Source organism: Musa acuminata, chromosome BXJ2-11, assembly GCF_036884655.1.
Source record: "Musa acuminata AAA Group cultivar baxijiao chromosome BXJ2-11, Cavendish_Baxijiao_AAA, whole genome shotgun sequence".
Lineage (NCBI taxonomy): Eukaryota > Viridiplantae > Streptophyta > Magnoliopsida > Zingiberales > Musaceae > Musa > Musa acuminata.
In genome coordinates, this window is record NC_088348.1 from 5,043,991 (window position 1) to 5,059,866 (window position 15,876).

The following is a 15,876-nucleotide window of genomic DNA, read 5'->3' on the forward strand; positions in this document are numbered from 1 at the left end:
TTCTTTCACTCACTTTAACATTAGAGGAACCACGTTAGAAAATAAACAAGATCTTTATGCAGGTCGGCATAAGTCGAACAATCGAGATCGACCAAATATAAAGATTTCTGAAACATTTAGATTCGAATCAGATCCTATTGATCCAAATATTATTAATATTTTTCATGATAAAATTTAACATAAACTAAAAATTTAACGCATTAAATTTGGATGAATTGATGCGTTGAAGCTTTAACATGAAGGCGGTTAATCAAGTGACGATGTGGGCCGCGGTGCACGTGGTTGGCTGCGTCCCTCCTCCACACACACAGAGAGAGAGAGAGAGAGAGAGAGAGGGTGGTGCAAGATTCCCCGTGCGGGTGCAACCGGCATCAGATTCCGGCGTGTGCGGCGTGGACCCCATCTCATCCGACAGTACAAGTGTGGAGGACGGCGTAGATTCTTATTCTCCGCCACCCAAATTCCCTGTGTCCGGCTTTCCCTACCCTGCCGATTATTAAACCCTCCTCTTTCCCACAGCTGATCTGTCCGGGAATCTTAGACCGAACCAATGGTCTCAGCTTTTCTTGGTCTCCGTAAGTTAACCTGCGCCACCGCCTCTCGATTCCAAGTGTTGGTGATGTTGAGACAATGGACTGTGCGATCTGTCGTCTCTCATGGATCAGCAGCAGCGGTCTGCAATTCTGATGCAAATGAATGGGACAGCGAGAACATCCATCTTAGTCTTCTCGGATTTAGACGATAACATCATACCATACCATGCACAGCAACCCCACACATGTTCGCCGTCCACATGCTAATCCAAGACTTCTTCTTCGAGTTCTATGGCTCCCGTGATCCAAGAAAAAAATCAGCAGACGAGTTCTATATGGTCCGCATTGATTGACGGGAGGGAGAGGAGAATAGGAAAAGCCTGCACAGAAGCGGAGCCCCGTCGGGCTGCACCTCCGACGTGGGGAATATTCCCGCGTCACCCTCCCTTGTTTCCGACCGAACCGATCCTAATCGTGTTCCGAGGTGCAACGTAGACGCAGTTGCTTCCTCGTCAGACACGAGGAGACCTGCGATTGGCCTGCCGAGCGTTACGATCTCGAGTGGTTGCTGCTGTCTCTCCTCCTCCTACCATTCCCTCGCTCTCACGTTTTCACTGATTCGTCGCCGGGAATCCGTCGGTCTCATCCTCCCACAACGCCTCCTTTTCCGCTAGTATTTGCTTGTTTATTGATGTCAAGTCAACAGTCCTTATCCTCTCCTCTTCCAATTGGGTTTGTGTGTACTATGCATATTGATCTGATCTAAATCTCAAGTTTCGGCCTTGCTTTCTGCCGCTCTTCTTCGTTCCGTCATCGAGAAAAAGGAGATTGGCAAAAGAATGAGACCCGGAATCGGAATCCATGGCTTTTGACAAAGCAGTCTGTGCTTAAAGCTAACGAACGCAGCAGCGAAAGAGCAAAAGTTTTGGTTGGCATGTGAGATGGAGAACATTTACCAACGCCGTCCACCACTGGCAGCATCGCTGTTCGAGGCTACCGGAGGGGAAGGAGCTGGAGTTATGCTGTCGAGAGACCCGAAGCCTCGGCTAAGGTGGACGCCCGACCTCCATGACCGGTTCGTGGACGCTGTCACCAAGCTCGGCGGACCCGACAGTGAGTGTGCATATATGTACAGCTTCCATCATTTCCACATAATTCTGCTTCCACGCATCACAGCAGCAATGTAATCCTATTAGCTGCCACTGGCAATCTGTATATAAGGAGGAATTGGGGCAGCGTGAGAGCAGAGTCTGAGAAGCATGGTGGCGCCGTACATGCCTTCCTCCCACCTCGCTGAAGCTTCGTATTTCTGAATTGTAGATCTGAGTAAATTACGATCGAATTATGATCGTTAATTAAAATTATGTGATCAATTTGGCAGAAGCGACTCCAAAATCAGTGCTAAGCTTGATGGGCATGAAGGGGTTGACGTTGTACCATCTCAAGAGTCATCTTCAGGTCACATCTCTTCCCACCTTCTATAGTCTATTGTTACTGATCTGATCTTGCTTTATCTGTCTGCAGAAGTACAGACTTGGAAAGCAAACCAGAAGGGAGACAGACCAGGAAGCAAAGAAAAAAGGTAGGTCAAGGCAGGCCACCATAAACTAAGAGAGTACATAAATTCTCTTGAATTGAGCATTCATGCCTGCTTTTTATTCCTCATACAGGAAGCAATTCAAGGAAGATTAATTGTTCCTCTACAACCAGCAGTGACGTTTCAAGAACAGACGGTGCCGGGTATGTGTATGGCACCAAACTCTGCTTTTACATATCATTGCATATAAAATGTAAGTTTTATACAAGAAATTGCAAAGCATTAACAAAGATCATAGGCTGCATACAAAGCATCAATGAGTTCTGCAAAAAATAGGACTGTGTTAAAGAAAAGAAATCGCGGAGAATAGCTTCTCGACTCGAGATACTACAAAGAATTTAATAGCTTCGAACAAACCATGGAAGTTTTGCCAAGCGTATGAATCTTAGCAGTAATGCTTAGTCTGTGATGCTTATTACAACGACATGGATTCAAATGTTTGTACAGTTGATGTAATTTTTGTAATTTAGTAAACCCGTGAACTCCAGGCTTTGATTTATGCTCTCTAATTTATATCCGTCATCTGATGTTTCACAAAAAATGCAGAGAAATGCCTCTTGGAGAGGCGTTATGCTATCAGATCGAAGTGCAGAGGAAACTGCAGGAGCAGCTGGAGGTAAGCCTAATGGGGTGTGGCAAACAAAGGCTCTACTCCCTGTAACATTAACGATATTACTTGACCAGGTACAGAAGAAATTGCAAACCAGAATCGAGGCTCAGGGGAAGTACTTGCAAGCAATACTGGAGAAAGCTCAGAAGAGTCTTTGTTTCGACAATAATCGCTCGTCAGGCAGTTTGGAAGCCACCAGAGCCCAGCTTACGGATTTCGACCTGCCACAATCAGGCTTGATGGAGAACGTCGGTCGGGTTTGCGAAGAGAAGCACTCGGAGCTGAGAGAAGTGCGGCCACAGGAGAACATCAAGAAGAGGAACAATTCAGGGTTTCAACTTTATCAGGAAGGTAGAGATGAGGCCGAGGACAGTTCTCTTCTTCTGCTGGATTTGAATGTGAAAGGAAGCAGCGGTGAGTTGGTTGGTGGATCAAGAGGAAACGACTTGGATCTCAGAATCCAAACGCAGGGGTTGTAAACCAGCTTTTACTGTCGATCTGCACTTGCAGACACATCCGATGCTGTCATTGTGCGCATCGAGTTGATATCGAGTCTATGTTTCCTACAGTGCAAATCTTTATACTGCGGTTTGCTGTTTTGCTGAATGATTTGATCGTGGACGAAACAACTCCCCCTTGTACGGGAACTTCCTCTCTTCGGCCATCAACATATCATGTTGTTTGCCCAATTTGAAAGCTATCAGTTTATCCAAGAAAATAACAGAGCACAGATCGATGTGGTGCATATCCAACAATCTTCGGATTCTTACCATACATCACAAGCAGCAATCAATTTTCACATCCGAATTTGACAGACGACTTGATTTGTATATTATTTACGTTGAAACATTCGACATTTGTGCACAAAGAAAAAGAGAAAGATCATATTTGAGTTGACTTGCTTTGAGAATCGACCACCTTCACTGCGCTGCGTTGACAAACTCCAAGAACGAAGGAGGAATTCAGCAGGCTTGTAGGCCGTAGATGATGCCGCGATGGCAGGCCACCTTGGCGTCTTGGTCGTCGAAGAACCTCCGCTTCATCTTCAGATAGACTTGGCAGGTCACCAAGCTATCTGATCCAGCTTGATGCGACTTCCCAGCTTGGCGTGGCACCCCGAGGGTACTCGCCACTCTCTCCAGCCCGCCGGAGAGACCCTTGCAGCCGCGCATAATGTGCTTGAGATCCACAGTCTCTCCGAAGAGCAAGTTCACCAGGCCGAGGAACTCTTCCAGGGTGTCGGGCAGAGGCCGGCCGAACCCCAGCACCTTGATGAGATAGGCGAAGTCGTAGCAGCTGTGAAAGGCGATCCATCGAGTGGAGTGCGGGCGGCAGAAACGGCAATGAGCGACGAGGCCGGAACGATAGAGGTGGGCGGCGAACTGGCCGGAGTCAATGCCGTAGAGGGGGAGCCGGTCGAAGTCGATGCCACTGGAGCGGAGCAGGTCGACGGAGTCCGGCGCGTGGAGGTCGCGTCGGACATCGAATTCGCGGAAGTTGAACTCCCACACGTACCCGACCCTGCCGCCGGTGCCGATGGAGGGGAGGTCGCCGAAGGCGTCGAAGAGGGTGAGGCCGAGTTGGACGAGCTCCATCTTGTCGACGTTGGCCTTGAGGATGGCGTAGCGCAGGCTGGGCGGGAGAAGACGGTGTGGCCTCCGAGTTCTGTAGAGGAAGCCGGGAAACTCCGTGTCGAAGGCGACGTAAGAGAAGCGATCCACGAGGGAAGCAATGATGGAGAACTCGTACTCCAAGTTCCACGCCCAAACCGAGCGCACCACCAAATGTTGCCGCCCTCCTCCTCCTCCTCCTCGTTGCGAAGACATCTTTCCACGCGACGATACAACAGTGTGGAGCGAAGAAGAGTGTCGGAGAGGAGTGATGCGTGACAAGTCCAAAGGTCACGTCCTTATATAACAGGCAGAGTGTCCGAACCCCAGTTCGATTCGGAATCCTATCCGAATCGAGCTATAATCCTAATCCAAGAAGGAAAGATGCGGGTGTTAAGCCCCAGCTCGATCCAATGTCTCTCGGAATCCTAGTCCGATTCTAACGATCCAAGGTATCTTCGTTCGAAGTACGTCTCCACATTTGTGGGCCTTAACTCGGCCCATCCTGCTACCGTCTCGGCCTTCAATCAACTATGTATTACCGCTGCCTTCGTCGCTTGAAGCTCCACGACGGCACACCCCGCGGAGATGGGAGACCCCGGAGCGGCATCGAGGAGGAAGAACCGATTACCGAAGGGGGGCAGCGAATCTTCCGATCTCCACGCCGCCGCGAGGAACGGGGACCTCACCACGGTCGAGTCCATCTGCAACACTAATCCCCTCGCCGTCAATACTCGAGATCGCCATTCCCGGACACCGTATCCTTTCTCCCTTGTTCTCCTTTCCTCAATCTTCGCTTTTGTTGTCGTTATCATGTGGTGGGCTCTTCGCTTGGTTCAGAATCTGTCGAGCGAGCAGCTTATTGCGCCGCCGAGAGTTTGGCACTGAGTTTTAAGGTTCCCTTAGGGTTTTTGAGCTTTAACCTACTTGGCTGGTTCATTTAAATTCCTTTGCTAGGATTCGGATTGCTGTCTGATTTGGTGCATTATTTGTGACTAGCTGGCCCTTCTGAGTCTTAGGTCTTAAATATCAACTCGATTCCTTTGAAAAGAGAATGAAGAAAAGGATATAGATGATGAAACTATCTATCGATGGAGGATGACTGTGGCAATGATTTGCAGAAATGATACATGCCGATTCATCCACACTGACACTCTTCGGTATAAGAACTTCCACATAACTTGTGGGTGGAATTGTGTTGCTTCGATACTTAGATTTAATATAGGAAATGTTCATTACGAAGCTGAGAAATTGTTGCTGTCGACAATTTAAACATCTCTTTTCTGTCAATGTATGATATGTTTTTTTGGGTATTAGAATTTTTAAACATCCAAGAAGTGCTTTACTTTTCGAGATCTCAATCTTGGGTAAGTAAATTAACAAAAATAATTCCATATCTTCAACCTCTATGTGGTGGGAAAGAGGATATATCATAGTTTCTTATACTAAATCTGTTGTCATCTAAGAAATTTGCAAGTCATAGGGTACAAACTCAGCTTTTTGGATATTTCTTGTTAACACACTGAGACAATTGACTAGTGAGTTGGCCCGATTAGTTATATGTCCAAAGTGTAGGTCTCTTCTGTTGGCTTGCCTTCTAGTCGTGCCTCCGAGCTACGCTGACGACCTTGCACAATAGGCTTGCGCCGAGGGTGTCCCAGGTCGACCCCTTCGATGCTTAAGTTAGTGAAAGATGGACAGGGAGGAAGACAATAGTGAGAGTAGTGTAAATGAGAGAATAGGCGGTTTTTGCCTGTCTCCTTTTGTCTAGGTATTGGTCTTGGCTTTTATACCTACTCATTGAGTGGTCTAGACGTGTGCTAGCCAAGGCCTCCCTTACTATGTATGGTGGAGGCATTAATAAGGATGGCTTGTTGGTGCGGACCATTGGGACGCCTTTGGGCTGACTCCCCTGTCACTTTAGGTTAGGCAGGGAGTGAGCCCTCCTTTGGTCATCCGAAGGGGAAGGCTGGTGAAATCGGGCCATTCTGTCAATCATTAATACGGAGGCTTGGCTTCTGCTGAGATGTCAGCCAGTAGGCGACTAGGGAAGCAGGGGGCATGCTGCCAGTCATTAATGCAGAGGCATGGCTTCTGTTGAGATGTCAGCTAGGAGGCGGTCGGGGAAGCTGGGGCATGCTGCCAACCATTAATTCGGGGCATGGTTTCTTTAGCTGCGACATTAGAAAGGAGTGGGTCTTGTGTGCCCACTGTCACGAACGGTCGTCGTGCACCCGCAACAACTCCGTTCAACGAACCGTTCGTCGCTCTCATCTACATGTACAGTTACTAGGCAACCTGTTTTGCCTTGGTTTTGAGTCATTTTGCTTGTAAAAATGTAATTTCGAACAAGCTGTAGCGTTACAAAGCGACCGCTCACTGAACCGAGCAAAACAACCCAAAATAGCTACATTTTCGTGTGCTGCGGGCTGATTTCTGGAATCTGCCTCCGCTCACCAAAACGTCAGCCATCTCAGCCCCTTTGAACTCCCCGGGTGGCACAGGGGTGGATGGGGCTTCGGTATAGTACCGGGCTTTGAACACTCATTCGCAAGTTCGCACGTTGCCTTGACGGGAACTTGTTGTTGCGCCCGGGACTCGGTGAGCAGCTGTTTGTGGGCTTCCAGCTGTTCGTTCAACCTTCTAAAGCCCTTGTTTTCCCCCTCTCCCTCTTTTCTCTTGTGCACGCAAAGTGCTCGCTGAATTGCTTGTAAAGCTTCCCCTTTTCGCGAGACTTCGGGACTTGTCTGTTACTCGTTCTTTCGAACTAATCAACTTTCTCTTTTATAGGTCCTTCGGGACCTGCGAGAGGTTGCAAGTGGGCTGATCTTTGCGGAGCAATATTGTAAGGGCGGAGCGCGTCTTAGGCAACGTAAGCTAAGTTCACGTCTTGGCCGCAAGGGTGCCTCACACCTTAGGCAATTCCGTCTAAGGCCGTGACATTGTGGTATCAGAGCGGGCAAGCCCTTCAAGCGAGCAGCGAAGGAACTTCGTAACTTCGCCATGTCAAAGCATCGTGGCGAATCCAGCAAGACGGGGCAAGCTGGACCCTTGCCCCAAGCAGCCGTAGTTGGGCTGCATGTGCACACTCGCTCTCATGCTGTTGGGGCCGCTCAAGAGGAGCGCGACAGCGAACATGATGAGCAAGAAGTTGGCTACTCTCCGCGAGCGGAGGAGGCGCAATATGAAGCACCAACCGGGAAGAAGAGTCACAAGGAGAGACTCACAACGACGGAAACCCGCCTAGATGTTCTTGAAGCGAGCGTGGAGGAACTCTACCATGGCCAACAAAGGCTTGTTGGGGTAGAGAGCTCGCAAGAGGAAGCGGAGTCCAGGATCGACAAGGTCGAGGCCCTAGTCGACCGACTGTCTGATGACACCAAAGACTCCGTGCAACACCTGCAGGAAGTTGTGGCGGAACTCACTTCAAGGGTGACAATGCTCACTAGAGCACTAAATACGGGAGGAAGCAACACCCGCGTTGCACCACCACAAAATTTACGGGCACCCGAGCCTCATGGATATGGAGGGGCCAGAGATGCCAAAGAGCTCGAGAACTTTCTGTTCAACATGGAATAATACTTTCGAGCTACGAGGCCCGATTCTGAAGATACCAAAGTTTCTATAGCAACAATGTATCTGAACGGAGATGCAAAACTTTGGTGGCGAACTCGCTGGGAGGAGATCCAATAAGGTCGGTGTCGGGTTGACACATGGGAGGACTTGAAGCGGGAGTTGAGAACTCAGTTCCTACCAGAGAACACAGAGTTCGTCGCAAGAAGGAAGTTGAGACAACTCCGCCATAGTACCACCATCCGAGTTTATGTGAAACAGTTTTCTGCACTAATGCTGGACATACAGGACATGTCCGAGAAGGACAAGTTGTTTAGCTTCCTCGATGGTTTGAAGCCATGGGCTCAACAAGAACTAAATCGAAGGAATGTTACCGATGTGGTCGGGGCAATTGCTGCTGCAGAAAGGCTCACCGACTTTGTTTCCACTGAAGACCCAGGGAGAAGGAAATAATCTTCAAGCAATCGCCCTCCGAAACATTCTCGAGGGAAGGAGCTCGGGGGTGAACGAAAGAAGAAAAGTTCCCACAAAGGGCCAAACCCGAAAGGCAAGGTCTCAAAACCTGGAGGATGCTTCTTGTGCGGAGGATCGCACATGGTGAGGGAGTGCCCACAAAAACAGGTACTCAATGCTTTGACGGCTTCCATCCACCCCCCCCCCCCCCCCCCCCCCTCCCCGATCGGACAAGGGCAAAGTTGTTGCTCTTAGTTCGAGCAGTTTTGAATCCAGCAGCGATGACGAGGAGTCGCAAGGACCTCGGATGGGAGCAATGCGTTTGTTGAACGCCATGCGAGGTCAAGTGGGGGAGAAAATGAAAACAAAGACACAAAAAGCAGGAAGTAGTGAACTGATGTATGTGGACATCAAGTTAAATGGCCAAACAACCCGTGCAATGGTGGAAACGGGTGCTACCCACAACTTCATAGCCGATCGAGAAGCACAGCGACTTGGGTTGATCTTGGAGAAGAGCCCAAGCCGAATGAAGGCGGTGAACTCGGAGGCCAGACGAATCTCCGGGTTAGCGAAGGGAGTCCCCATCAAAATCGGGACATGGAGCGGGAACACCAACATGATGGCAGTGCCATTGGATGACTTCCAAGTGATTCTTGGAATGGAGTTTATGCACGTGGCGAAGTTGGTGCCAATGCCGTTCTTGAACTCCCTATGTATGATGGGAGGTGACAACCCCTGCGTGGTTCCCGTCTCTCGAAGAGGAACCAAGGAGCCCCAACACATATCGGCATTACATCTGAAGAAAGGGGTGCGAAAAGGTGAATTAACATTTGTGGCTGCTATGAAGCTAGAGCCACTCAACGAGAAGGCCATTTAAGAACCTGCTGTGGTGGCGAACGTCCTGAAAGAGTTCAATGACGTTATGCCACCCGAATTGCCGAAGACTCTTCCGCCACGCAGAGGCGTGGATCACAGCATCGAGCTGGAGCCAGGAGTCAAGCCTCCAGCGGGACCACCCTACCGCATGCCCCCGCCAGAGTTGGCAGAACTCAGGAAGCAGTTAGGTGAATTGCTAAGTAGTGGTCTCATCCACAGCTCTAAAGCACCTTTTGGAGCTCTAGTTCTCTTCCAGAAGAAACAAGATAGGAGCCTCCGACTCTGCGTTGATTACCGAGCCCTTAACAAAGTGACAGTGAAGAACAAGTATCCCATCCCGCTCATGACGGACTTGTTCGACCAGTTGGGCAAAGCCAAGTATTTCTCAAAACTCGACCTTCGGTCGGGGTATTGGCAGGTGCGCATCGCTGAAGGCGATGAGGCGAAGACTACCTGTGTGATCATGTATGGAGCATTTGAGTTCTTGGTGATGCCTTTCGGCTTAACCAACGCTCCAGCCACGTTCTGCACTCTCATGAACCAACTATTCAAGGAGTATTTGGACAAGTTTGTGGTCGTCTACTTAGACGATATCGTTGTATACAACCAAACGCTCGAGGAACATGTCCAGCACATTCGGACAATTTTCAAGGTTCTCAGGGAGAATACATTGTTCGTAAAAAGGGAGAAATGCTACTTCGCCCAAACGAAGATCCTATTCTTGGGGCATCAAATCGGTAATGGTTCCATTCGGATGGATAGGTCGAAGGTGCAAGCGATTGCGGAATGGCGAACTCCAAACAAGGTGCTAGAGTTGAGATCCTTCATTGGTTTCGTCAACTACTATCGACGCTTCATAGCGGGGTACTCGAAGCGTGCAACTCCACTGACGGAGTTACTGAAGAAAGAGCAACCTTGGAAGTGGTCTGAGAAATGTGAAATGACATTCCAAGATCTGAAGGCCGCTGTTATGGAAGAACCAGTGCTCAAATTGCCAGACTATGGGGAGCCTTTTGAAGTCCATACAGATGCTTCGGACTTCGCTATTGGGGGAGTACTCATGCAAGAGGGTCATCCGGTGGCCTACGAGAGTCGCAAACTCAACGAGACCGAGTGGCGGTATCCAGTGCATGAGAAGGAGATGACAGCGGTGATCCACTGTCTACGAGTTTGGCGACACTATCTCCGCGGATCGCGATTTGTGCTGAGGACGAACAACATCGCTCTGAGCTATTTCCAAACTCAGAAGAAGATCTCCCCAAAGCAGGCGCGTTGGCAGGACTTCCTGGCTGAATTTGATATGGCAATAGAGTATAAGCCTGGGAAGGCGAATGTCGTGGCCGATGCATTGAGTCGGAAAGTGGAGCGTGTGAATGCCACACAATTGGAGGGCGGAGGCCAAGCAAGTCAGTTGCACTCCAACTTCCTTTCCAGGATCAGAGATGGACTGTATAGTGACCCCCAAGCAGTTATCCTGATGCAGCTCATCAAAGAAGGCAAGGCACGACGATTTTGGGTCCAGGAGGGACTCGTTTACACCAAAGGCAATAGGGTTTATGTTCCCCGAGTAGAGAATTTGAGGCGTGAACTCTTAAAAGAGTGTCACGATTCCCTTTGGGCTGGATACCCAGGTATTCACAGAACGTTGGCTCTCGTGGAGAGGGCCTTCTACTGGCCGAAGATGGGACTGATGTGGAGGAATATGTTCGAACATGCCTTACTTGCTAACAAGACAAGGTGGAGCAATGGAAGCCGGTGGGACTTTTGGTGCCGTTGCTCGTACCAGAAAGTCCGTGGGAGAGCATTTCCTTGGACTTCATTTTAAGCTTGCCACTTGTAGGGAGACTCAGATCGATACTCGTGGTGGTCGATCGGTTTTCAAAGTATGCAACTTTCATTGATGCTCCCCTACACTATTCAGCAGAGGAGGCGGCCAAGCTGATGATGAAGGATGTGGTGAAGTATTGGGGAGTCCCGCACAATATCATTAGTGATCGAGACGCTCGGTTCCTGGGACGATTCTGGACCGAGCTATTCAAATTGTTGGGGTCAAAGTTATACTTCTCTACAAGCCTCCAGCCCAAGACGGATGGCCAGACTGAAAGGATACTCTCGCTTCTGGAGCAATATCTTCGGCACTACGTGAGTGCCAACCAACGAGATTGGGTGAAGCTGTTGGACATTGCCCAATTCTCCTACAACTTGCAGCGGAGCTCTGCATCCAACAAGAGCCACTTCGAGATCATTACCGGACAACAACCGTCGACTCCGCACACCATGACCATTGGGTATACTGGGAGTAGTCCGTCAGCATACCATTTAGCAAAGGAGTGGCATCGAAATGCAGATATTGTGCGGGCTTACTTGGAGAAGGCGGCAAGAAGGATGAAGAAGTGGGCAGACTTGGGAAGGCGACCGCAAGAGTTTAAATTTGGCGATTTGGTGTTGGTAAAGCTCCAACCAGCATCTCTCCAATTCTTTAGGAACAAAGTCCACAAAGGATTGGTGCGCAAATATGAAGGGCCCTTCCCAATTATCAGCAGGGTAGGCAACGTCTCTTATAAGTTGCAGCTGCCGACGTGGTTCAAAATTCACAACGTTCTTCACGCCAGCAACCTAAAAGCCTACCACTCGGATCCGCAAGATGCTTCCCGAAGTGTTCCAACTCGGCTACCTCCCATCACAACCTCCTACGAGAAGCGAGTTGAAACCATTCTGGCGGACCACAAGATAAAGCTACCCAACGGAGCTGAGCAGACAGAGTACTTGGTGAAGTGGCGAAAACTTCCTTGAACTGAAGCCAGTTGGGAGCCAAAAGACGCACTGCGACATGAAGAAGAGATCATCAACAACTACCAACAAGCGTCGACGAGGGCGTCAACAGTTTAGGTGGGGGAGAATGTCACGAACGGTCGTCGCGCGCCCGCAACAACTCCGTTCAACGAAAGTTCGAACAAATTGCAGCGTTATAAAGCGACCGCTCACCGAACCGAGCAAAACATCCCCAAAACAGCCCAAAACAACTTCGTTTTCGTGTGTCGCGGGCTGATTTATGGAATCTGCCTCCGCTCACCAAAACGTCAGCCATCTCAGCCCCTTTGAACCCCCCGGGTGGCACAGGGGTGGATGGGGCTTCGATATAGTATCGGGCGTTGAACACTCATTCGCAATTTCGCACGTTGCCTTGACGGGAACTTGTTGTCGGGCCCGGGACTCGGTGAGCAGCTATTTGTGGGCTTGCAGTTGTTCGTTCAACCTTCTAAAGCCTTTGTTTTCCCCCTCTCCCTCTTTTCTCTTGTGCACGCAAGGTGCTCGCTGAATTGCTTGTAAAGCTTTCCCTTTTCGCGAGATTTCGGGACTTGTCCGTTGCTCGTTCTTTCGAACTAATCAACTTTATCTTTTACAGGTCCTTCGGGACCAGCGAGAGGTTGCAAGTGGGCTGTTCTTTGCGGAACAATATCGCAAGGGCGAAGCACGTCTTAGGCAACGCAAGCTAAGTTCGCGTCTTGGCCGCAAGGGTGCCTCACGCCTTAGACAATTCCAGCTAAGGCCGTGACACCATGTTGCATAGCTAGGATTGGCAGGGCAGATCCCTGCTGGCGACTGGGAGGTGTTGGTGGGGGCCCCCACATTTGGCTTTGGTGGCGTTGCTGGCTTAGGTGGCGAGGGGATTTGGTAGCGCCAAGCTTCTCCCTATCAATTCCGAAATTTGATTCTCGGATGCATTGCACATTTTTTCTTTTCTTTTTATTTTGTAAAAAAGTGGAACAAATGAATCTATTGATAAATCTTTTGTTTGGTAATCTAATGTTACTACCTTGACACGAATAATATGAAATTGAGTCTTCATCTGGCTGCTTGGTTTGGGCAGACAGAGGTAGTAAGATTTCTTTGCAAGAATAACGCCGACATTGGAGTTGCTGCTGCTATGGGTGATACGGCTGCGATCCATTTTGCTGCTCAGAAAGTTCATCTAGAGATAACTAGGATCCTATTATCCTCTGATGTCTCTGTCAAGGCCTGCTAACTTGAAAGGTTTGACCCCTCTCCACGATGCCATTCAGGGATCTCATCCAGAGCTCATCGAGTATCTCATTAAAAATGGTGCAAGCCTCACCGCCACGACAAAGGCCTAGCAAACACCTATTGACCTTGTGAGCACCGAGGAAGTCTGTGCCCTTCTCGTTGAGTGCAAACAGCCTATGACCAAAGATGATAAATTTACTACGATCAAGGAGGTTGGTGACTCGGTTTCAACGGATAATATTAAAGAAAACAATGGAGTCTCCATCCCTGAAGAGTCAACTAATGTCGATGAAGAAGGCACGGACACTAAGGAAAAGAGAAGAGGTGAAGCAGCTGCTGATGAGGACTCATCAAAACATTAAATGTCTTAAAGTTTCCCTTGATCACCTTCTGTTTGAAAAATGATGTACAAGATGAGGATGAAGAATAGGATTCGGATACGAAAGACAACGATCATGTAAGGGCAGCTCTAGTGTTGAAGCTCTAACATTTTATTGGTAACTGTATGTGTTGTTTTCTGGGACTTTATGTGTTGATCTATAAGGTGTTTTTTGTTAGCAAATGTTGCACATCTTTATTCTTTGTTTCATCATTATATCCGAAGCATGCTTTTGCAGTGGGTGACGGAAATGTTCTCACATTTTCAAATCAGTTTTCTCATGAACTTCTCATCTTTGTACCGTATTGTCACGACCTTAGCTGGAATTGCCTAAGGCGTGAGGCACCCTTGCGGCCAAAGACTCGAAGCTAGCGTGTGTTGCCAAAGTCGCGGGTCACCCGTGCGGCAAAGACGCGAACTTAGCTTGCGTTGCCTAAGTCGCGCTTCGCCCTTGCGATCTTGCTCCGCAAGGATCATCCACTTTGTAACCTCTCGCAGGTCCCGAAGGACCTGTAAAAGAGAAAGAAAGTTAGATCGAAAGAACGAGCAACGGACAAGTCCCGAAGTCTCGCGAAAAGGGAAGCTTTACAAGCAAATCGTCGAACACCTTGTGTGCACAAGAGAAAAGAGGGAGAGGGAGGAAAACAAGGCTTTCAAGGATGAACGAACAGCTGCAAGCCCACAAACAGCCGCTCACCTGGTCCCAGGCGCAACACCAAGTTCCCGTAAAGGTCACGTGCGAACTTGCGAAAGAGTGTTCAACGCCCGGTATATAACCGAAGCCCCATCCAGCCCGGTGCCACCTGGGGGGTTCCTGGGGTCTGAGATGGCTGACATTTTGCTTTGACGAGACAGTTCGCCGCGCGAACCTGTGGCACGCGAAAACGGGGCTGATTTGGGCTGATTTGGGCTGTTTTTGGGCTGTTTTGCTCGGTTCGGTGAGCGGTCGCATTGCAGCGCTGCAGCTTGTTCGAACTTACATATTTACAAGCAAAATGACCCAAAACCATAAGAAAACCTGCTGTCAAGCAGCTGTACAAGCGGGTGTGAGCGACGAACGGATCGTTGAACGGAGTTGTTGCGGGTGCGCGACGACCATTCGTGACAGTATGTTGAACTTACGGAATGGTCTGGACGAGTGGAGAGTCGAAGAATCTTGTTCTCTTTTGATGTAGGTGGTCCTTCGAACTGCAAGTTTGGTCACTACAAATCGATGGTCTCTTCTTCCCGGTTTGCGTAGGTCTTGCAGGTTAAGATGGCATTCGAATTCATGGTTAGTCTGTGATTCTTATTAAACGGTATAGATTCAAATGTTTGTGCACTTGATGTAGTTTTTGTAATTTAGTAATCCCGTGAACTCGAGGCTTTGATTTATGCTCTCTAATTTATATCGGTCATCTAATGTCTCACAAGCCATGCAGAGAAATACCTCTTGGAGCGGCGTCGTGCTATCAGATCGAAGTGCAAAGGAAACTGCAGGAGCAGCTCGTGGTAAGCCTAATGGTGTGTGGCAAACAAAGGCCCTACTCCCTGTAACATTCACGAGATTTCTTTACCAGGCACAGAAGAAATTGCAAACGAGTCTAAAGGCTCAGAGGAAGTACTTGCAAGCAATGCTGTAGAAAGCTCAGAAGTCTTTGTTTCGACATGAGTCGCTCGTCAGGCAGTTTGGAAGCTAACAGAGCCCAGCTTACGGATTTCGACCTGCCACTATCAGGCTTGATGGAGAACGTCGGTCTGGTTTGCGAAGAGAAGCACTCGGAGCTGAGAGAAGTGCGGTCAGAGGAAAACATCAAGAAGAGGAACGATTCAGGGTTTCAACTTTATCAGGTAGGTAGAGATGAGGCCGAGGACAGTTCTCTTCTTCTGCTGGATTTGAATGTGAAAGGAAGCAGCGGTGAGTTGGTTGGTGGATCCAGAGGAAACGACTTGGATCTCAGAATCCAAACGCAGGGGTTGTAAACCAGCTTTTACTGTCGATCTGCACTTGCAGACACATCCGATGCTGTCATTGTGCGCATCGAGTTGATATCGAGTCTATGTTTCCTACAGTGCAAATCTTTATACTGCGGTTTGCTGTTTTGCTGAATGATTTGATCGTGGACGAAACAACTCCCCCTTGTACGGGAACTTCCTCTCTTCGGCCATCAACATATCATGTTGTTTGCCCAATTTGAAAGCTATCAGTTTATCCAAGAAAATAACAGAGCACAGATCGA

At 49.0% G+C, this 15,876-nt stretch overlaps 2 protein-coding genes and 1 pseudogene across 3 annotated transcripts; 2 read left to right on the forward strand and 1 right to left on the reverse strand.

The window, feature by feature from the left end:
- Positions 1-772: 772 nt before the first annotated feature.
- On the forward strand, positions 773-3,346 carry LOC135627819 (myb family transcription factor PHL11-like). 2 transcript variants are annotated; one of them, XM_065134161.1, is made up of 6 exons: positions 773-1,646; positions 1,915-1,991; positions 2,058-2,115; positions 2,204-2,273; positions 2,677-2,746; positions 2,821-3,346. In XM_065134161.1, exons 1-6 carry the CDS (start codon positions 1,475-1,477, stop codon positions 3,217-3,219), a joined length of 846 nt encoding a protein of 281 aa, XP_064990233.1. In that variant the 5' UTR covers positions 773-1,474; the 3' UTR covers positions 3,220-3,346. The 2 variants fall into 2 exon arrangements, with proteins under 2 accessions (XP_064990233.1, XP_064990231.1); XM_065134159.1 differs by having other exon boundaries at positions 795-1,646; positions 2,815-3,346.
- A 356-nt stretch (positions 3,347-3,702) lies between these two features.
- Positions 3,703-4,566, reverse strand: LOC135626327 (probable CCR4-associated factor 1 homolog 11). Its single transcript, XM_065131554.1, has one exon. The coding sequence runs from the start codon at positions 4,564-4,566 to the stop codon at positions 3,703-3,705; it is 864 nt and encodes a 287-aa protein (XP_064987626.1).
- Positions 4,567-13,084: 8,518 nt separating this feature from the next.
- LOC135627824 (uncharacterized) lies at positions 13,085-15,796 on the forward strand (annotated as a pseudogene).
- Positions 15,797-15,876: the final 80 nt, after the last annotated feature.

Excerpts from the sequence above, each read along its gene's own strand:
- LOC135627819 (XM_065134159.1), top strand. The coding sequence starts at position 1,475 with ATGGAGAACATTTACCAACGCCGTCCACCACTGGCAGCATCGCTGTTC. Across the intron at positions 2,274-2,676 it reads TCAAGAACAGACGGTGCCGG|AGAAATGCCTCTTGGAGAGG; the intron begins GTATGTGTATGG and ends CAAAAAATGCAG. Across the intron at positions 2,747-2,814 it reads AACTGCAGGAGCAGCTGGAG|GTACAGAAGAAATTGCAAAC; the intron begins GTAAGCCTAATG and ends TTACTTGACCAG.
- LOC135626327 (XM_065131554.1), bottom strand. The coding sequence starts at position 4,566 with ATGTCTTCGCAACGAGGAGGAGGAGGAGGAGGGCGGCAACATTTGGTG.